Source organism: Arachis hypogaea, chromosome 18 (assembly GCF_003086295.3).
Source record: "Arachis hypogaea cultivar Tifrunner chromosome 18, arahy.Tifrunner.gnm2.J5K5, whole genome shotgun sequence".
In the NCBI taxonomy this organism is placed as follows: domain Eukaryota; kingdom Viridiplantae; phylum Streptophyta; class Magnoliopsida; order Fabales; family Fabaceae; genus Arachis; species Arachis hypogaea.
Window position 1 is genome coordinate 132,086,436 of NC_092053.1, and position 23,307 is coordinate 132,109,742.

The window sequence follows — 23,307 nt, forward strand, 5'->3', positions numbered from 1 at the left end:
AATACAAGTGATAGGATAAACTTATATAAAATATTATGATTTTTATTAATATATTTTTAAAAAAAGAATAAATTTTAATTTTCTTAAAAAATTGTGAAAACTAAAAAAAATAGAGAAAATATAAAATTATAGTTTTAAAAAAAGTTGAAACGAAATTTGAACCCACACTTCCATTAAAAAAAAAACATAATTTTGATAAGATATTCAAATTAACAATAAAAACTCTTATGCTATAATAATTAATATATACTAAAGATTAGGATCTCTTTTAACAAATTTAAAATAAAAAATTATATAAAAATTATACTAAATAGGAGGGTTGTACTATGAAGATAAAAAAATTCAAATATAAAGGAAAAAGAAATTAAATATTAACTCACTACATGTAATAAGAAGATGAATAAAAAAATATAATGTATTGTCACCAATTTAGAAAATCAATCCCTCAGTAGAAAAGTTTCTATGTTTAGCAAGAGAGAAACCAAGAGAGCGGAAGTAATGAGAAAGATGTGAGAGTGAATGATAAATTAAACATTTTGATTCAGAAGATAAAAAGCATAAGAGTGAGTTGTTTCATGCGTTTGGAGTGTGAATATTTTTGTTATAGAAAATTTTGATAATTTAATTAGATTTGATTAACCAAAAAATTTAGTCATATAATAGTAATGTATAAATATTATAATTATAAATTATTAAATCAGACGAATACAAATGAGATAAATATTAAAAAAAACTCTATTTATAATTAAGTAAAAAGTAATTTTATGAAATCAATTATTTCCAATTAATTTTGTGAGGATGAAGCTGGGAGTGTAATCAGAAATGGCGGTGCCAACATTGAAGTTGAGGTGCTTTCCCACCGCACTCCGATTCCACTCTAACCTTCCTTCATTCTCCACTCTCCGCCCTCTCCTCTGCCACGCCGCCACCACCGCCAACAGAAACAACAAGAGGAGTAAGAGTAATAATAACACCGCTCCTCCTCCTTCTTCTCCTCTTCCCAAACCACCAGCTGGATTCGTCGTCGACCAACGCGGCAAGCTTGTCTCCGCTTCCAAGCACCGCCTTGCCACTCTCGTAACTTTATTATTATTATTATTATTATTATTATTATTATTATTATTATTATTATTCATGCTTGATGTTAGAATTTTGAGCAAAGCAATAATTTAGTCCCAAAGAATGAGGCCATGAAAGTTATTGCACTTGAAAGGCCTAAACTACCCTATGATTCCGAAAATAATTGACATAAAGCACTGCCGTTAGTTAAAAACGAAATTGAGATAACGGTTTTGACAAATTTGTGAAATGTAGCACATCTTTCAAGTAACTCGGGCTTGTTTAGTTTTTGGCTGCTACACTCTCAGATTTTCAATATTTGAATTTTTTATGACTAAATTGTTGGTGTAATTGGGAATGTCCAGGGTGCTTGTTGCTGTGTTAATTTGATTGAGTTGGATGGTTACTAACTAACAGATTAAACTTTTAGCTTTTGAATTTGTTCCTTGTTACCCTGTTCTTCTAAATAAATATAGAATTCCAACATACTGCAATTTGCATAATTCATGAAGGAGCATAATAAATATCTAACTATTCATGTGCCTTTACCTAACCACAGAAATGGTTCATGACACACAGGAAAATAAAATGAGTGTTTCGAGTTTAAATGATAAATTGTTTTTGTTGTTGTTAAGGTTGATCCGGCAAACAATCTTCCCTTGGAGTGTGTGGTTAGGAGAGAGTTCACCAGCTCTCAAGGCCACCAGTGCATGCTGCTCTGCCCGGTCGACTTGTCTGTAAACCATTTCTATCTTATGCTGTTATACTATTGTGTCTTTGCCTTTATCTTAATATATATTGTTTCGTGATTATGGACTGTGGACTCTGGAATTCTTCACTGCAGGCCTATCCAAATATTGAGGAGTACTGGTGTTGGGTGGTCCGATGTAAGTTTCGACTCGTTTGTATATTTATTGGTTGCTGACTATTCTTGAATCTTGATTCAGCACTGAATTTTCTAGATATATTTATTGGTTCTAGATGTATAGTGTGATCTTGTTTTATTTATATTACTATAACTACCATGAACTAGTTTTGAATAACTGATCATCTTAACTAGAAGAAAGTTTTGTTTACTAGTTACATGGAAAAGGCATTTCTTTTCCTTCCCTCGGTGAGGCTCCATTCCAAATATCTTGTTTCCATGTTTTAGGTCGGTGATGCGGAACTTGAATCTATCATGCCTGCTGCTGCCTATGCACTTGCCAAGATACGCATGTATTTGGTTTACAGTGGGTATGTATTCCTTCCCTCATAATTCAGAAAGTTATGGAATTTATTTGATCATTAAATATTTAGGCTTGTCCATCTCAGATACTGTTACACAGCTCGTGGTGGATTTTGCTACTCAGAAGAGAACATATTTGACTTTCATGCAGGTAAGGAGTAGTGCTTTATTTGCCCTTTACTCACAATATCTAATATCTCAGACACCAGAAGATATGATATGCTGCATAACAATTTGAATTTTGAACTACTGCTAAAGTGATAAAATTCTCCCTACTTTGCTTGTTTGTCTCTTGCGCGTGGTATTTTGGGGTGATGAATTTGTAATATGCTGTATAACTATTTGATTGGACACCCAATATTTAATGGATGATGCTTTTCATTAATTTATTTTGCAGATGGTAAAGAGGCGGATGACTCACCAACTGAAGGTGTAGAAATTACACATTTCAGTCAGGTAATATATCAGCTTCAACTGCACAAACATGTGATAGTTTTGTTGTCTCTTTGAAGGTTTTTATTTTTGGCATAACAAAGTTTACCAGTTATATTAGTGTATGCTAATTTTTAGCAATATTGTTACAGGAAGGGGAACACTACATGATTTATACACCATCTGATCCACTTCTTTTTGTTGCTGTCAAGGTAAGTTTCTGCAATCAAGTTCTGGAAGCAGTTATTACTTCTATTAAACAGTGGCAGACGTGAATTGAACTGCAAATTTTTCTGTTATTCCTTCTATGGTTGATTGGTAACTTTTCAAATAACAAATGCTAATGTAATGCATTTCTATGGTTGGTTGGAAACTTCTGAAATATTAAAGACCATTGCCATGAGAAACTGGGTATTCTGAAGCAAAATATAATCAACTTAGCCGTCTTCTTTCTGCAGGATCAAAATGGGATGTTGCAAATTGCTGATGATGTAAGTAGGCGCTCCACACAGAATTCGGAAACTTCACTTTCTCAGCTTCTATATGTTGCTTATAGTTTGGTTTATATTTCCAATAAGAATTCGGAAACAATCTTGTGGAGCACTTAAATGGGTTGTGCTCCTTTCATTCATAGAGTGACGCATGAGCAATTATAATATGTTAATCCATAAATGGATAGAGTATGACCCACCCTAGTGTTCTAGGAGCATGCAATCTCACACTGCAAATTTAGTATAATGTCCGCATTATTTCCCAAACAGGGTGACTATGACGGAGCTAATGTCAACTTTTGTGGACAGGAACTTCTTGAGGATCCAGCTGTCTCTAGCGCCATAGATGAAGAGACCGAATTCAATACCTTGGTGGTACGTAGTTTCGTTCTTCCAAACTTTCTTAATGTTATCAACTTCATCTCTATTCATTTCTGTAATTTGTGATGTCATTTACTGATTTACAAGCAGGAGGAAGAAGCTGCACTTCTTGACTCATTGTTGGGTAAAAGATAACCAGAAAGTAGTTTCCTCAGAAATGCCACCAAATTCTGCTGTTTCTATTTTTTGTATAGGATCAATTTTGTATTGTGAGTATGCATGTGCTTTATGTCTAGTGCAGTATGCTAATGTTAACATGTAACAATTCTCCTTAAGATTTAGATTTCATTTGATATAAGCTTTAGCGCTTAATGTGATTATTATAAAGATTGCATGACATGGAGGCAATGTAATATTGGACCATTATTCAAACTTTAACGGCAGAATAAATCGTTGTCAGAGGTGCATCTTCGTCTGCATTAGACAGTGTAGTGATGTTATTTAGATGAGAGTATGGTTTAGGATTTTAGGGCGGCAGAGTTGCATTAAATTTAAGAGAGCACCTGCTATCATAAGTCTTGTACTGGGAATTAAATTTGTGTTCTTGTGAGATACTGGCTCGTTTTTTATTAAATGTCATTGGCTTTGTAAACAAATGATTCAACAGGAAAGAATTTAATTTTGATTTATTGGTAGCATAAAGTAGTATTATAAAAGATAAAAGTGATATTATTGTTCTTTTTTATGACAATCACCCAATACATATGATAAAGTCAAGTGATATTTTTATGCGTGAAAAAGTAAAAGAAAAACTTAAGATTGTCTTACTTGTCTAATCTAAGTGTTTGTTTGGATATTATTATTTTGATAAAAAGAATTTTTTTTTTAAATGTGTTTGATAAATTTCTAATAGTAAAAATAAAAGTATTAAAAAAATTAAAAAAATATTTTTTTAAAAAGCTGTAATTTATATTTTTTTTAAAAGATTTTTTTTAGAAAAAAAGATGTTTTTTATGTAATAAATAAATAAAAAATATTTTATATTGTTATATTTAAATATAATTAATAAATAAAAATATTTTTTTTATGAGATATTCAAATATAAAATTATTTTTATTTTTACATAAATTTTTTTAAAAAAAAATAATTCGAAAAAAGATTTTTTTTTTTTTAAGTTTACCCAAACAAATCCTAAGATCATGTTGGGTAAAGCACTAAAGCATTTAGGTAGGACATTAATTAAATTGTTAACTATAAACAATTAAAATATGTCTATAATCTAGTAAAAATTTACTAACATTTGTTTTTATATGAAGTTGATAGTTAAAAATTATTAAATGATAATTTAGTTAAATATATCAAATTATTTAATATTTTTAATTATTAATTTCATATAAAATACGTAAATTTTTATAATATTTTATTATTTCTAACATTTTAAAAATTTTAAAATAATCTCTAAAATTTAATTTATATTAATTTTTTACCTAACATCTGAGAAAGTAGTAATTCGATGGATATGCAAGTAAAACATGCCAACAACTACCCAAACTACTTTCCGAAAACGAAAATTACAAACATGCCCTCAAGGCCATGGCTGAGTGAGAGTGAGTGAGGAAGACGTTGATTGCTGAATGCTGTTACACTGAGTCATAGCTTCATGTAAGAGTGTAAGACCATAGCTCCATTTCCATGATCTGAACAAAGAACATGAAGAACAAGACCCAAACCCTCCCTCTTCTCTTCTTCCTCCTCTTCCAATTCCTCTTCTTCAACCACGTCCATTCCTGGAAGAAAGAAGAGTTCCGAACCTGCCACCAAACCCCTTTCTGCAAACGCGCCCGATCCCGAACCTCATCCACTTCCACCCCTCTCATCGCCACTGACGTCACCATCTCCGACGGAAACCTCATTGCCAAACTCGTCGCTAAATCCAAACAAGAAGAAACCCAACAAAACACAAACCCTTTACTCCTCTCTCTCTCCGTATACCAAAACGGCGTCGTTCGTGTAACCATCGATGAGGACCGTTCCCTCAACCCTCCCAAGTCCCGCTTCCACGTCCCCGACGTCGTCGTTTCGGAGTTTCAAAGCACAAAGCTATGGCTCCAGCGCGTCACGCAGGAAACCCTAGACGGTGACGATTCTCCTTCCTCCGTCGTCTATGTCTCTGATGGATTTGACGCCGTGCTCCGCCACGATCCCTTCGAGGTCTTTGTCCGAGATAAATCGAATGGGAACACTCGTGTCGTGTCTATGAACTCTCACGGATTGTTTGATTTCGAGCAATTGAAGGTGAAAGGCGAAGGCGACGATTGGGAAGAGAGTTTCCGAAGTCACCACGATAAGCGACCTTACGGTCCTCAGTCGATTAGCTTCGATGTCACGTTTCATGGCGCGGATTTTGTGTATGGAATCCCTGAACATGCCACAAGCCTCGCGTTGAAGCCGACGAAGGGGCCTGGTGTGGAAGAATCTGAACCATATAGGCTATTCAATTTGGATGTTTTCGAGTACATTCATGATTCACCTTTCGGCCTATACGGATCAGTTCCGTTCATGCTTTCGCATGGGAAGCAGAGGGGGAGTTCCGGTTTTTTCTGGTTGAATGCTGCTGAAATGCAAATCGATGTTCTTGGATCGGGCTGGGATGCGGAGAATGGGATTTCGAAGCTGCCCAAGAACCGGGTTGATACGCTTTGGATGAGTGAGGCTGGTGTTGTGGATGCGTTTTTCTTTGTTGGCCCTACTCCTAAGGATGTGCTGAAGCAGTACACTAGTGTAACGGGGATGCCGGCAATGCCACAATTGTTTTCGACAGCTTATCATCAGTGTAGGTGGAACTATAGGGACGAGGAGGATGTGGAGCATGTGGATTCTAAGTTTGATGAGTTTGATATACCTTATGATGTGTTGTGGCTTGACATCGAGCACACTGATGGGAAGAAGTATTTTACTTGGGACAATGTGCTGTTCCCTAACCCTGAGGAGATGCAGAGGAAGATTGCCGCGAAGGGCAGGCACATGGTTACCATCGTGGATCCTCATATTAAGCGCGACAATTCATTTCCTTTGCACAAGGAGGCAACTGAGAAGGGGTATTATGTTAAGGATTCTAATGGCAATGACTATGATGGATGGTGCTGGCCTGGCTCGTCTTCGTACCTCGATATGTTGAGCCCAGAGATTAGGTCTTGGTGGGGTGATAAGTTCTCTTATCAGAATTATGTTGGTTCAACTCCTTCACTCTATATATGGAACGACATGAACGAGCCTTCGGTCTTCAATGGTCCTGAGGTATGTGAGATATTTCAGGGGCGTACTTGCTATTTTGGTTTCATGGTTTTGATTATGTTCTGGATGTACTTATGCAATGTATTTCATGGTACATTGATGATTTCATGCATTTGGATTTAGGAAAAGGAATAGAATTCATATATTTGTAGGGAACTAACCACTGATCAATAAACCCATTTCATCATAATTATCTAAGCAATGCAATAATGATCATATGAGCCTCTAAATAGAAGACTGGTATTCCGCTTATATGCTAGGAAAATCAATAAGATTTTAAATAGTTCATGCACGCATAGACTGGCATATGTTATCTCTATAAGGCCAACAAAGATGATATGCATATATCACAACTCAATAGTATTAGAGGCCAATAGCTTCTTCCCAATTTTTATTCCACCACAATGCTTCGTATCATTTGTTGTTATGGCAATAAACTGTTAGTGTAGCTTCTGTAGCAAATTGCCTCAACTGGAAGAGGCTGGAGAATAAATACTAAATCTCCCTTGGTGATTGAGGAGTCAATCAATATATAGGATAATATTGGGGCTAAAATTATTGTAGAAAGTTTGATTCTGAGATATCCAACAATGTGGTCTAACTTGTTCTGCTATCTTATACAAGTATCTATGAATGTTCATTTCTCATGTCTATTTATAATGTTTTAAGATTTGTTGTCATTTGAAAAGTAGAGCATGGATCTATGGGTTCCATGTAATCCATATTTCCTGCTCCACTGTTCTTTTGTGACATGTCTATTGAGATTTTAATCTTATAATGTCCTCTTGGAGATATGCAAATCAAAGATGTGGTTGGTTGCTTTGTATCCAGGTGACAATGCCTAGAGATGCTTTACACATCGGAGGTGTGGAGCACCGTGAGGTGCACAATGCCTACGGATACTACTTCCACATGGCAACATCTGAAGGGCTGGTAAAACGTGGTGATGGGAAAGACAGGCCATTCGTTCTGTCGAGAGCATTATTCGCTGGAACTCAAAGGTATGGAGCAATTTGGACTGGGGACAACACTGCCGAGTGGGATCACCTAAGAGTTTCTGTTCCAATGGTTTTGACCCTTGGTCTTGCTGGGGTGTCATTCTCTGGTTGGTACCATCCTTCTCATGAAGTATTAATTATTTCTATTTATTTCGGATATTTATTCTCAGTATTAGGTATTAGCACAATATGTCATTCAAATGATCATATCTCATGTATGTTATATAGGTGCTGATGTTGGTGGCTTTTTTGGGAATCCTGAGCCCGAATTATTAGTTCGGTGGTATCAGCTAGGAGCTTTCTATCCTTTCTTTAGGGCCCATGCTCATCATGATACCAAAAGACGAGAACCATGGTTGTTTGGGTAAGATTGCTTTACTTTAAGACTTTCTTTTTCTTAGGTAAAAGAAATCGTTTTCTTTTGGTAATTAGTAAGCAGCCTTACTTTTCTTTGATTACGAGCCATCCACTGCTGAAAATGAGTGAAATTCATATTAAATCATGCAATAACCTATTGAAGTGAAGTGACTGATTTTTTTTTTCTTTTTTCATTTTTTTTTTTTGGGGGAGGGGGGAAGAAGGGGGATAAGTGAAATGACTACAAAAATATTCTGTCACTTTAGATTTATAAATGAATTGGAGCACACCATATGAAATATTACTAAATTGTTTCTAAAAGGGTATATATTAAATTAGGCTATCTGTACACTAGAAATAAAGTTCTCCACAGAAGTACTATCCCACTTTAGATGTAAATGAATTGGAGCTACATTGTATATCAAACTTCAAATCAGTATATTATAAATAGATGTCCACTAAAATTCACAACAACTCCCATTTGGCTTCATCTCCTGATCTCCCTAACTGGGTGATGCAAACATGAAGGGAGTTGATATGTAGCAATTCTGCCTAAATTTGTCATAATTCAATTGTCTCGATTATCAAATTGTGCCTGATATTGTGTGAAATCTTTTTTTAATTTTCTCATATTTATTTTTATTTTATTTTATTTTTTTAAAGAATGTCATCAAGACAGGGAAGTATAGTATTATAAGATGACAGCTTAAGAGATCCTCCTTACTAGAGTTAAACAAACAATTTCCCAACATTTCTGATTTGATTAATTTTGTTTGTCAACATTATGATTTAGTGATCCTCGTGTTATGCAGAGAACGAAATACAGAGTTGATTAGGGATGCAATACATGTTCGATATGCACTGCTTCCATATTACTATACATTATTCAGGGAGGCTAACACTACTGGTGTTCCTGTTATGCGTCCATTGTGGATGGAATTCCCATCTGAGGAAGCTACCTTCAGCAATGATGAAGCTTTCATGATTGGAAACAGTCTATTAGTGCAGGGGATATACACTGAGGTGCTTTAGTTAGTTTTTCAGTAAAATCATTTGTTTCCTTCATTTTTGTGGTTCCTGACTGAAGATTTTACAATGCTTATGGATGGCAGCGAGCTAAACAAACTTCAGTGTATTTGCCTGGAAAAGAATCCTGGTATGACTTTAGAACCGGAAATGTATACAAGGGAGGGGCGACACACAAGTTGGCTGTTACAGAAGAGAGCATTCCTGTCTTCATGAGAGCTGGAACCATTATAACAAGGAAAGACCGATTTAGGAGAAGTTCCACTCAGATGACAAATGATCCTTATACTCTGGTATGTATTCAAGCTGATTTTCTGCAATTCTTGTTAATATGCTTGAATGCTTATACTTGGTCTTGGACTATTGCTTTTCTATTCAACAGGAACACTTTGAACATTGTATGCCATATTGCCATTGTGAGAAGATATTGCTGTGGAATATTTGAATGAGTTTAATGTAAAATGGTTTGCTACTCTTATCATGATAAAATTTCTGATGTTGTCTGACAGGTAATAGCTCTAAATAGTTCTCAAGCAGCCGAAGGTGAACTATACATTGATGATGGCAGCAGCTTTAATTTTCTGCAAGGTGCCTATATCCACAGGCGTTTCATTTTCAAAGATGGCAAGCTTACATCTTTAGACCTCGCACCTGCTTCCAGTGGCAATGCTCGGTATCCGGTAAACACTGTTATTGAGAGGATTATTCTGTTAGGACATGCTTCTGGTTCAAAGAATGCTCTGGTTGAACCTTCAAATCAGAAGGTTGATATTGAACTCGCCCCATTTTGGGTTCAAAGGAAAAACTCACCAGCAGTAATGACCATTCGCAAGCCTAATGTCCGTGTCACTGATGATTGGACTATAAAAATTTTGTGAATCAAAGTTTCTTTGAGGGAGGAATCTAATGCCCAATCATCAATCTTGGAGGGCAAAACCAAATTTGCCCTGTTTCTATAGCTATGTTTGTAGAAGTTGAGGCAAGAAAGGGAAACAAGTCAACAACATTCTTGAAGAATGTCTGCACCAAATTCAGTTTCCTTGTTTAATGACGTAGGATTTGGTAACTTTTTGAGACACCGTTGTTTTCTACGAGAATCAGTTTGATAAGGAAAATTTTTCATCCTCCGGAATGGTGCTCTCTTGAGAAAGCTGATGTGATCAATTTTATAACTTGGTTAGTTTAGGTTTATGCAAACTTAATCATCTATACTAAATGGATTTTCACTTCAAATTTTATTTGTTAAATAGTTGACGTGACTTGAAAGTTGGGTATACATATAACGTATTAGCGCTGCCGAAATGTGCTAATTGAGGAAAAATATCAACATAACAAATGTTATATAGATAAAATGTGATCATTTCTAGGTTGATCAAGTTTTATTTGTGGTCAAATATTATTCATTTGTGATATCAAATAAAATTTTATTTAATTGTAAAATCACAGAAAAGAAAAACTAAAGTATATATAACCATCTCTTTAAAATTTTTACGAACTTAAGAAATGTTGCAGCAGACCATATGCAATTTGGTGTATAAATATAAATAGATAATTCCCTTAGCACGTCTGCACGTGGCTATTACAAAATCAATAATGCTAGATGAAGAACCATTCTTGATTTCTTGTCCAATCATTGTACAACCAAGTTATAGAAAGTTTTCGTATTTAGTTTTACGAATAAATAGTTATTTTTTATCATGAAAGATTGAGGCGCAAATAATATTGACAATTATAACTGATGTGGACCATAAACCCCGGCCCAAACAAACACAACGGTTACCAAGAGAGCTAGGAACCAGGTAACAAATCACTCAACAACAGAAGGAAGATTCTAAACACCAACCACGATGAGAACTGTAGGAAAGTCCGAGATATTGGTTATTTGGCACAACGGCTTCCCTATCTATTTAAACAACATCGGATTGACGGAAGAGATAAGCACTATACAGTACCACTTCTTCTTTTCTCTTTGACTTTATCTTCGATTCATTTGAAATACTTCTTCTTACTTGAGCGTCAAAGATTCTTTTGCAGGTGTTCCACCCGCGGAGATTGGTAACCAGCCGACCTATACCTCGCCCCGACGAATAGCGGCACCGCGTATCTGAAATTATTTAAAGCTCGGATCGCCTATAGATCGGCCTGTGTAACCCGGACGGAACATTTGGCACCCACCGTGGGGCCAGAAAATAAAAACCCCACTAAGCTTAACCCTCTTTTTTAGCTTTGTGCTCCCTTTTTTCAGGATTTCTCAAATCTCGAAAGATGGCTGACAACGGAGTCCAGCAACACACACAAGCAGAGCTCTTAGCTCAGATTGCCGAGTTTCAGGCGAAAGTTCGAAGGATAGTTGAATTGTCGTCCAACAACCGAGCTGGGAAATATGGCGAGGGAGATCCCAAAAGCTCAAGCCAGAATGACACGGAATCCCAAAAGCTCACCCCGCCAAAAGAGAAACTGACTATAGACAACCCCTTCTCAGAAGACATCATGAAATTCCAAATGCCAAAAAATTTTATGCTGCCTGCTGTCCTTGAACCATACAAGGGGTTCAGTGATCCTCGTGTCCATATTAGAAATTTCAATCCATGATGTTCTTTAATGGTGCCTCTGAGCTCATACTTTGCCGAGCCTTTCCTACTTATTTAGATGGTTCTGCATTACTCTGGTTCTCTAAGTTGTCTGCAGGTTCAATATCTTCTTTTGAAGAACTGGCGAGATCCTTCATCGATTGCTTCGCTGCATCAAGAATATATGTGCATGGGACAGACTACCTAAGCACCATCAAGCAAGGGCAACACGAGAGCATAAAGGACTACATGACGCGGTTTGCTAAGGCAATCATGGAGACTCCAGATCTAAGCCCAGAGGTCCACCTACACGCCCTCAAAAGTGGCCTCAGACCTGGCAAGTTCCAAGAGATGATCACAGTAACAAAACCGAAAACGTTGGACGAATTCCGAGAAAAGGCCGCTGGCCAAATGGAGATCGAAGAGTTTCGGGAAGCTCGGAAGATAGACAAGCACCAACCTAGAAGGGAGGAAGAAAAGAACTTTAGATCACCAAGCAACAAAGAGCTAAAGAAACCTTTCAAACTTAACCCCAAGTTCGATAACTATACTCGGTTCAACGCGAAAAGAGAAGACATTATAAAAGAAATCCTTCATGCCCAGATAATCAAACCTCCGATCAGGGCCGGTAATTATCAGAATCAGAGGTTCATTGACGGAACAAAGCATTGCGCCTTCTATCAGAAATTCGGCCACACAACAGATGAATGTGTGGCGGCAAAAGACCTACTGGAACGGTTGACAAGGTAAGGACTCTTAGACAAATATGTTGACGGAAGAAAGAATAGAGAAGGAAACAAGACACCAGAGACAATTAGTCAAGGGAAAGAGGAGAATGACAAAAGATAGTGGGCAAACCCAAGACAGCCACGAGGAGTCTTAAATTGCATTTCAGGTGACTTCGCCAATGGAGGTACTACAAGTTCGGCCCGGAAGCGAAGCTACCGAGCAATGTTGGAAATTGGGGGGATGGCCTTCTTACCCAAGAAGGATGCACCCACGGGAGAAATCACTTTCACATCCTTAGATTACACGTCAGCAAGTCCAAACCTCGACGACCCCATTGTCATCTCAGTACAAATGGGAGACTTGTTGGTAAGAAAGGTCTTGCTATACCCAGGTAGTAGTGCTAATGTTCTTTCTTACTCAACTTTTAGAAAAATGAACTTATCTGATAAAGCCATTCAACCCTACTCCGGGGATCTACTTGGATTCTCAGGAGAAAGGGTACAGGTAATGGGATTTATTTGGTTAAGAACTGTTTTGGGAGAAACCCCCCTCACAAAAACGGTCGATATTTGATACCTCATAGTAGATTGCATAAGTCCATACAACATTTTAGGTAGACCAGCTTTAAATATTTTTGGTGTAATTGTATCCACTTTACATCTGTGTGTTAAGTTTCTAGTACAGGACGAACTCATCGTTACAGTACATGCCGATCATAAAGAAGCACGACAATGTTACCATGCTAGCTTAAAACAACAGGTATTGAACAAAGCAGTTCCAACACAAGTACAGGCCGTCTACAACCCGGACGACCTCCCTATCCTCACTGAGCTTGACCCAAGGGAGGAATTCTGAGAAAGACCTCAAGCACTAGACGAACTCGAGAAGGTAACGTTTTATGGAATCCCTAACAAGTTTACATACATCGGTAATGCACTTTCAGGTAAGGAAAAAGCTCGGTTAACAGAGCTCCTCCGAGACAACGCCGATCTCTTTGCGTGGACTCCAGCAGATATGCCAGGCATCAACCATAGCATTATATGCCATAAGCTAGCTGTAGACCCGTCAGTCAAGCCCTTGGCTCAAAAGAAACGCAACCTGGGAGAGGAAAGACGACAAGCATCATTAGATGAAACCAAAAAGTTGCTATCAGTAGGATTTATCAAAGAAGTAAGGTTCACAACATGGCTATCGAATTTTGTAATGGTAAGAAAGAATACAGGTAAATGGCATGTGCGTCAACTTCACAAACCTTAACAGGGCATGCCCCAAGGATGCATATTCACTACCTTGTATTGACAAGTTGGTAGATAGTGCATCCGGTTTTAATTGTCTGAGCTTCATGGATGCATATTCTGGGTATAACCAGATTCTAATGCATCCTAAAGACCGGCATAAGACCGCATTTATAATAGAATTTGGCAATTTTTGTTTGACGGTAATGCCTTTTGGCTTTAAGAATGCAGGTGCAACATATCAGCGACTAATGGATAAAATGTTCAAAAAGCAAATCGGGTGAAACATTGAAGTCTATGTCGACGACTTGGTGGCCAAAACCCCACAAGGGAACTCACATTGCGAAGACTTGGCCGAGGTCTTTGGTCAGATCCGAGCATATAACATGAGGCTAAACCCTGAAAAATGTACTTTCGGTATACAAGGTAGCAAATTTCTGGGCTTCATGTTGACCTCCAGGGGTCGAAGCAAATCCTGAGAAGTGTGACGCAATCCTTAACATGACCTCGCCAAGGACTGTGAAGGAAGTACAAAAGCTGACAGGGAGAATAGCAGCTGAAGGTTGTAGTAGGCTTAGAGAAGGGGGGTTGAATCTATGTCTTCCTTTTAGTTGCTGTTATTACCCTTTTTAAACAAACTTTCAATTCAGGTTCTGTTTGAACTCAGCAGCGGAAATTTATGAGACAATTTATTTTTGTCTCATGAATATCAGAAAACAAAACTCAGCAGAGAAGAGAAAAGCTAACACCAACATGTATCCTGGTTCGGTTGCCTTGTGCTATGCAACCTACATCCAGTCTCCTCCACAACTATGGAAGAATTTCACTATAGTTAACAGTATTACATACACCAATTTCACAGGATTGACCCAATCCTTTCACACTCAAGTTCTAACCTAACTTGACATTGGCTATGCTAATACCTAACTATTCACTCTTAGTGCTAACCCAACTAAGAAAGGAATACCTCACAGGTACAAGATACAAGACATAAACACACCTAAAGAAATCTGAAAATAACTCTAGGCTTTTCTCTCAAGTGTATCACTTAGCCTTTTTCCACTCATGGCTTTTACTTGAGCTTTTTCACAATGCATTTTCTCACAAGAAATTACAGAAAGATAAACATAGAAAAGTACATTACAATCTGTAAAACATGAAGGAGATTGACTTCATCAGCAGCCTCTTTGCTATGTGCAAAACCAGATTCGCAAACCTCAGCTTGAGTTCTTCAGTATTGGCCGAATGCTTCTTTGAAAGAAAGCATTATCCAAGTAGAGGAACTTCTTTACAGAACAATGTTCTCACACTCTGGTTTTCTCTCCTTGGTCTCTGAATGAACAGCAAGCCTCTTTTTATCTCTTTGCATGTTGCTGGGTTCTTCTTCCAAGGTCAACACCTTGAGCCTTGAGCTTCACCAACCCACAGATTCACTTTTTCACATTAAACCTTAGAGTAGAAACTTTGCTTCTGACTCCTTTATCTTGACCGAAAGCCATAATATAGCAACCATAGAGATCTTCCAATGGTCAACTTGATCTGAGCCCTTGAAAACCAACTTGGTCCCCAAGTCTTGTTTAAGATCGTAGATACACAGCAGAAAAGAACAGAAATCCTCTTTCCCTTGTATCCCATTTCGGATAGAGCAGAGAGTTGGGAAGAAGAGATGGAACCGAGTTGCATGTATGAGGAAATGATTTACCTATAACTTAAGCTTGATTTGGTTTGGATTTTCTAATTAGATTTCTGTGTTTCAAGCTTAATCCTTCTCTCTCTTGCTTCTTTGGTGACTAGCTTGGTGAAGAAGCTCTCTCTCTCTTTCTCTTTCTTACTTTTCTGAAGCTTTGATTTGACTTGATTAGAGAGGAGAGGAACGTTGCTTCTGGTAAGGCAAGATGGAGGGAATTGAAAAACAATTCGGGCTTGGATCGGGTTCTTCTCAAGTTCAGCCCGTTGGTGCCTTGTCTTGCTTCTTGGAAGACTTTTTGCTTGAGATGAATGACTTGGGCTTGTCTTTATTTTCACTTACCATTCAGCCCATTAGCATATATCTTTTGTTTGATGTTGGGCTGCTGCAACACTTGTTTTTAGCCTGCATCACTTATAAAAAATAATCAAAACTAATTGGGTGATTAGCCCACTAATCAAATGTTTGTCATCATCATTTTTATTAATTAATTTCTTAACTCAACAGTAGCTCTGTCACGGTTCCTGCCAGCAATAGCAGACAGATCTTATTATTTTTTCCAAGCAATATCGAAACACAAACAGTTCACTTGGACAAATGCCTATGAAGAAGCTTTCACGAAGTTGAAAACTATGCTGGCGTCTCTCCAGATACTACAGAGCCCGGAGGCTAGTAAACCATTATATTTGTATTTATCTGTATCTAATCATGCTATAAGTTTGGCTCTTGTAATTGAAACAGGAAGAACACAAAAACCAGTATACTTCGTCAGGAAGGTCTTGCAGCCAACCGAGCAAAGATACCCAAAAGTAGAACAATTAGCTCTGGCCTGGTAACCACGGCTAGAAGGCTCAGACATTACTTCCAAAGCCACACCATTATAGTACGGACAGATCAACCCCTGCGGCAGATATTAGCAAAACCAGAAGTGCCAGGAAGCTTGATCAAATGGTCTATCGAATTATCCGAATTTGATATCCAGTATCAACCCACGCCAGCTCTAAAGTCACAAATCTTAGCCTACTCTATCGCTGAGCTCACTAGCCCACATAACATCATTGAACCGAGCACAAGGAGAATGTATGTTGACGGAGCATCTAACAATGAAGGAAGCGGAGCAGGAATCATACTTGAATATGATGACACAATAGTATAACAGTTCGTAAGATTCTCTTTCGAAGCTAGCAACAATCAAGTGGAATACGAAAGGAAGATTCTAAACACCAACCACAACAAGAACTGCGGAAAAGTCCGAGATATTGGTTATTTGAATATTTGGCACAACGGCTTCCTTATCTATTTAAACAACATCGGATTGACAGAAGAGATAAGCACTATACAGTACCAGTTCTTCCTTTCTCTTTGACTTTATCTTCGATTCATTTGAAATACTTCTTCTGACTTGAGCATCGGAGATTATTTTGCAGGTGTTCCACCCGCGGAGTTTGGCAACCAGCCGACCTATACCTCGCCCCGACGAATAGCGGCACCACGTATCTGAAATTGTTTAAAGCTCGGATCGCCTATAGATTGGCCTGTGTAATCCGGACGGAACAGTAACCATGAAAGATTTACTCCGTTTAACATTTATAACAAAAAATGTCAATTTGTGTGATGACGTGGCTGCAGCAAAAAAAAAAAAAAAGATGGCATAGCTGCAGCCAAAGAAACAGGATCGGCAGCACCTGTTAAATGCCATCTATGGTGACTTTAACTATTCCATTTGATTTAGATATGTTTTACTTCATGTTATTTATTTTATCTTTAAACAATACCTCGTAGTTTTAATAAGTTTTTGCAATTATTTTCTCTCTAACCAGGTGATACCAAATTCGGCTCCACTGTTTCCTCTTCAAAATCACCAACCTCTAATTCAACTGGCACCTATAAAACCACCACCAATCAGATTTTCACTGCAGAATAGGCCCTCCTCTAGCAAGAGGCCGACCAAAAAAAAGAATACAAAAAGGCATCCTTCAACTCTATTCAATAACGCCAGGCCTCCTTCAATGAGTAACCCCTCAATAGGGGTGGCAAGTGGGGAAGCCCAACCCGCCCCGTCCCGCCTATTGAGGCGGTCCCAAAATCCCACCCCGTCCGCCTAACTGCGGGCCGGCGGACTAAGCACCAAATATCCTATTTTTTTATTATTATTAAATAATATATATAAAGGTATAAAAAAGATCGCTTCTGTTTTTTACTTTTAACTATTATAATTTTTAAAGGTATAAAAAAATTATAATTTTTATATTCACAAATATTAAAGTCTTTGTAATTATAAATATCTAATAAACATAATTATAAACCAAGTTTTCATCCAAAACATAATTATAAATATTGTTCCCAAAACAAAATAAACATAATCTAAAACATAATTATAAATATTGTCTCTAAAACAAAATAAACATAATACAAAACACTCAATTTTCATCTTCATTCTCTTGTAAGTTGGGTTGGGGGAAGTTAGGTTTTGGCAAAAAAATTGTAAAAATACTCCTTATCAAAAAAATATTAAGCCCGGCGGGAGGAGCCTGCCCCGCCCCGCCCCGCCAAAGCCCGCAATTTAAGCGGTGCGGGTTATGCGGGCTTTTGTTATTTGGCGGTCCCAATTTTTCAGTCCGACCCACCTTTTTTGGCGAGTTACGCGGGCCGGCCCAACGAGTTTAAACCCGTTTGCCACCTTTACCCCTCAAGTAGGCCTATTGTTAGCCAAGAGACCATGCACAGTGCTAGCACTGGAATTGCTACAACCTACAAGATTCATGCAATTTATACCAACTTCAAGACTTGAAATACCAACAAATAGACTCTCTAATGGCAGTAGTAATTTCACACCTAATTAGGACCTAAGATGATTTGGATTAATGAATGTTTGTTGTAGTGTTAAATACTGTTATATATGGCTTGTTATATAAATCATGTGCACTACACTCTTTTTTAGAACTTAGTTATAGTATTTTGGTATTGTTATATAGACTAATCATATTGGTAATAGCTAGGTTTACTTTGTTACTTATGTTCATGAAACAGCTATAATGAATTAGCATGAACTTATATGTCTACTATATTATGATTACAATTTTTGGCTTTGTCCTATGTTGATTCGATTCAAGAATTTTCTTCTTCTGCAATTGTCACAATTAATACTTATTGCATATCAATGTTGGATCAGTATTTGTTTTTCGAAATATAAGTAGCTATGTTGAATTTCAAATTTTTGAAGGTTATTTTTATCAAATTTTCTATTTTTATCAATGTTGGATTTGTCAATACATGTAAATTTGTCTGGTTACTTTTGTCAAAAAAAAAAATCAAACATACACAAATCTTTCGAACGTGAGATTTTACTTTCATTGCAATTCATCTTAACCTGGAACCAAATTAAACTTCAATTTTACAGTTTAAATGCTAGGAACATAATTATAAGGAAACACAATAGAAGTCCTATACCAATTGACAAAATTCATACTCTAATTTCTCTAATTTTTCCTTTAATCTTTTTTATCTTCATAACCACGTTCATGTTAGATTCTTTAGGCAGCTCGGTTATGGTCATAGTGTAAAAAAAATCAGGTTTATTGTTTGTCCGATCATAAATCTAGCCAAAGCTTTCTACTCATTTTCAATTTCATCCACCCAAATAAAATATTTACAGTTTTATCCCTTTAATATACGAACAAGAAGCAACGAACATGTGCACAAAAATATAAAAAAAAAAATCTCTATTTCTAACAAAACTTTTAGAGTCAGAGTTTATTTACCGCCCACCTTAGACAATGGATGAAACTTTTTCCAAAATTTATCAGGGTACTAGACTCTAGCAATACTACTTTCATCCCACATTAATATCTTCCACCTAGATTTTTAGCAATACTACTTTCAGAATTGCTGCAACTTGCATTAGATGTAGTCGGATTTGTAATTTGGGGCCTAGATATTCCTCCAACTAGCTCCTTCGAAATAGTTTCATCAGACTTTGATGTCTAGGGTTTCAAATTTTCGAAGAAAATACACACTTAAGAAGAAACACATAAGGTCATTATGGTAAAATCAAGAGATAATACCACATTAGGAGATGCATTAAGAGCTTGTTTAGATGAGCTTCTAAGAAAAGATCTTTTTTCGAGTTATCTTTTTTTAAAAGATCTTATGGAAAAGTAAAAGTAATTTTATGTTTGGTATCTCATGCAAAAAGATCTTTTTATCTATCAATTATGTTTGAGTATAACAATATAAAAGTATTTTTTTGTTTATTTATTACATGAAAAACATCTTTTTTTTAAGAGAAAAAGATCTTTTAAAAACAAATGTAAATTACAGCTTCTCAAAAAAGATGTTTTTTTAATTTTTCTAGTGCTTTTACTTTTACTATTAGAAATTTGTCAAACACAATAAAAAATTAAAAAAAATCTTTTAAAAGATCTTTTTTATCCAAATAATGACCACAAACAAGCACTAAATCAAGTTAAAAGTTACTTACCAGTGGAAAACCAAAGGAAAACCAAACTAACGGATTGACTTTGATTAAAAATGTCAAAGAAGTAAATTTTTCATAATTACAATGATTACAAAATTTATTTAAATCATTCATGGTCAATATTGTGAGTACCTCAATCTTTTATGGTCAAAAATAACTATTTACTCTTAGTTTTACACGCTTTTTTATTGCTTTTGAATTATGATAAAATCAACTGTTCAAATGAATATGTAGAATTTAGGGTTAGATATTTGATGGAATAAAATTCATTAGGATTTTGAAACTTTGATCTTGGTTTTGGATTTCATTTTTTGAAATAAATATCATTCTTTATATTCAAGTCTGAACATTTATTTTAAGCAGGATCCTGTTAAAAAGGCAAACCTTACTGTAAACTCTCTAGAGACTCCAACACATATAAAAAACTCCCTATATATATGAGTTCAGGATAAAATAAGATTAAAATACCATTACAAGCATCACATATAGAAGACAAGAGTAAAATTCTAAATCATCTCATCATATTTAATTGGTTTTGCAATTACATCATTTCAGTTGTCTCAAAATTCATTTTCAACTTTTAAGTAAAAGTATCAAACAAACACACACTTTATGATATATTCAGAGTGTTCCTCCAACAATAGAGTTAATGGAAAGGGAAAGAATAAAGTAAATCCAACATTTAGATTAGTGATCCTCTATGATATATATAAATTCGTCCATAAGGACCAAAACCAATATCATAAATAGTCAAGTTACTTTAGGTCTTGGTACATCCATTATCATTGTAATTAAAGGGAAAGAGGGGCAAAAAATGCTATATCTGTTTCAGAACTGAGTTATGTTTATTCTGTCTTCTTCTCTGAAGATTGGGGTTTGTTGATTGGTGAAGACCTCTTTTCCTCTGCTGACTTGGCATACATCTCTCCCTTCTGTTGCAAATACTTCTCAAAAGCTCTGGGAAGGAACCTTGGTATCAAGAAAAAAAACAGATTCATGGAGAAATATCCCAAGTTTGCCACTGCAAGACCCTTCCCAAACCAATACCATACTATGTCCTGCATTATTCAACAGTTCTTCAAATTCATTTCCACATATATTTGCTAACATATCAAAAATGGAAAATGCTACTTGTACATATGAAGTGAGAGTTAATCTTGATCATTAGATAGAATGTAGACCGAGTCGGTACAGTATCAGATCTATTTATGTGCATTTTTGTCAAAATTCTGAAATAATCAACTAGAATCTAGTGTGTTTTTTTTGTGGATGCAATAAATGGATCAGCACAACTAGGATATCGAAAATCAATGATCAACAAGCTAACGGTTCATTTCCATTATAACAACAACAACAACAAAGCCTTATCCTACTAGGCAGGATCGGCTACATGAATCAAATGACGCCGTTGAGCCTTATCGCGTATCATGTTTACCGTGAGACTGTTTATACGTCAGCTCGTTTCTGTTAAAATTAAGATATCACGCATGATACCCTTTTGTTTTATAAAAATATACACCAGTTTCCCTTGAACTTTAGAGTGATATACACCTTATATCGAGGTATAAAAAATATGACACTAAGTATTCTAGCCAACATGACACCTTATATATTAATGTTGTATGACAAAAAAAGAGTTAAACATTGTTTCAATCGTTGGATCCTAAAAGTCCTATCTATCAAAGAAACTATGGAGCAAATGAAATTACCTGAAGGCTTGCAGTTGCAGACAAAGTCTTGTTAAGCCAAACATCATGAATCCAATCAACATCAACAAAGATCCTCCTGACAGTGTAAATCATGGGCACCAGCGCCCTCACCGGAGGTGAAAACAAAGACAATCCACTAATAACATTCTCAGTGAGAATCTGACATGACAACAAGAACAAATGTGGTGTTGCTGACCTCACAGCATGCTCATCCCCTCTTGCAAATCCACCAAGAACATAAGCCAATGGCAAGAACAAACCCACTGCTGTTCCAACAATCACATACATCCTAAACAACTTGCTACCCTTAAAGATCTCTTGCTGAAATGATGGTGATGATGAAGATTCATGTGATGGGAATGCAAATTGTGAGAGTGCTAATATGTATAGAGTTGCAAATGCAGGGAAGATAAGATCAAGAATTGGAACAAGTCCACTTGCTGAGAAAACTAATATGAATGCAACAAGCTGAAGTTCTATCATTCTCAGTGACCCCATTATGCCCCCAGAAGGTTTTGCAGGAGTTTTCTGGTTTGTGCTTGTTCCTTCTGTTGTAGCCACTTTTTGTTCTGACACTACTGTAGGAGCGGTAGCTAGAGACACACCTGACATTTTTTTTTCTTTTTTGCTTGATTATGTCGTCACAGATGTTGATTTGATTTGGTTTTACGAGGTTGGTTAGTTCCTTCCTATGTTCCTTGACAAAAAAATCTGGGAAAAAAAATTAAAAAGAGGCATTTTCACGAACAGGTAGAAGGATGCCAGTGATATATACAGTTAGAATTTTTGTTATCATTAAAATCTGACTTAACTTATAATCAGACTACAAAAATTGTGTTTCTGATTGTGACATTACATAAATTAAAGATATAATTACAATAATGCATGTTATTTGACAGAACTAACAATTCAATTTTGATATTTCTGGCTTCATCATCATCAATCATCACATGTAATTAATTAAGACTATAAAATATAAATATAAATCAATTAAATGCAGGTAAATATATATATAGCTAAGTGCAATAACAATATATATAAAAATAAAACATACCGAATAGGCCAATAGAGAATCAAAACTGGAAACAGAAAATTAAATCGTCAGAACTCAGAAGAGAAGAGAAAGAAAAGAAGATGATTCAAGAATGAAGCAATGCCGTTAGTAATGGTGAGTGTTGATAGGGAGAGAAGAGTGGTGTACGGTCCTTAGAATAATAAGAGACATAAGGCAACGTTGTAACGTGTAATGTTGCATGCATGACACTTGCCTAATGATCAAGTGTGTGCATTTTGGATGCTTCTAGCTACTTAATCCATTTTCTTTTTAATGTTATAATTTTAAAATATATAATGTGAAATTAAAATAATTGAATTGGTAAGTTATTTAAGATTTTCACTTTTTCAGTTATAATAAATTGATATTAGATTCTAATCTTATAAATGAAAAAAAAAAATGGATGGATTCAATTATTTCAATTCTCTTTATATGTATATTCTTCTAAACATGTACGTCACTTAAAAAAAGATCAAATATACGAATAAATTTTTAAGTATCTATCGTTCTAGAGTCAACAATCAATCAAATTTGGGACATGACGCTTAAACGTAAGATTAGAAATGAGTAAGATTTAAACTCTGTCTTAATTTTATTTATGAATTTAAATTTTTTTAAATTTAATTTTATTCTATATGTG

The 23,307-nt window shown here is 36.0% G+C and overlaps 3 protein-coding genes across 4 annotated transcripts; 2 read left to right on the forward strand and 1 right to left on the reverse strand.

The window, feature by feature from the left end:
* The first annotated feature begins 588 nt into the window (after positions 1-588).
* On the forward strand, positions 589-3,998 carry LOC112772225 (uncharacterized). Its single transcript, XM_025817125.2, has 10 exons — positions 589-1,077; positions 1,695-1,792; positions 1,904-1,946; positions 2,213-2,295; positions 2,374-2,438; positions 2,685-2,743; positions 2,872-2,931; positions 3,178-3,210; positions 3,520-3,585; positions 3,682-3,998. Exons 1-10 carry the CDS (start codon positions 823-825, stop codon positions 3,724-3,726), a joined length of 807 nt encoding a protein of 268 aa, XP_025672910.1. The 5' UTR covers positions 589-822; the 3' UTR covers positions 3,727-3,998.
* Positions 3,999-5,065: 1,067 nt separating this feature from the next.
* Positions 5,066-10,439, forward strand: LOC112772087 (probable glucan 1,3-alpha-glucosidase). The gene is made up of 6 exons (XM_025816967.3): positions 5,066-6,828; positions 7,657-7,930; positions 8,052-8,187; positions 8,993-9,203; positions 9,293-9,499; positions 9,716-10,439. The coding sequence occupies exons 1-6, from the start codon at positions 5,242-5,244 to the stop codon at positions 10,082-10,084; spliced, it is 2,784 nt and encodes a 927-aa protein (XP_025672752.1). The 5' UTR covers positions 5,066-5,241; the 3' UTR covers positions 10,085-10,439.
* Positions 10,440-20,585: 10,146 nt separating this feature from the next.
* On the reverse strand, positions 20,586-22,825 carry LOC112772432 (uncharacterized). Of its 2 annotated transcripts, none has more exons than XM_025817376.3 (3): positions 22,668-22,825; positions 21,614-22,324; positions 20,586-20,873 (listed from the first exon to the last, which is right to left on the reverse strand). In XM_025817376.3, the coding sequence occupies exons 2-3, from the start codon at positions 22,223-22,225 to the stop codon at positions 20,853-20,855; spliced, it is 633 nt and encodes a 210-aa protein (XP_025673161.1). In that variant the 5' UTR covers positions 22,226-22,324; positions 22,668-22,825; the 3' UTR covers positions 20,586-20,852. The 2 variants fall into 2 exon arrangements, with proteins under 2 accessions (XP_025673161.1, XP_025673160.1); XM_025817375.3 differs by having other exon boundaries at positions 20,586-20,962.
* Between the last annotated feature and the right edge of the window lie 482 nt (positions 22,826-23,307).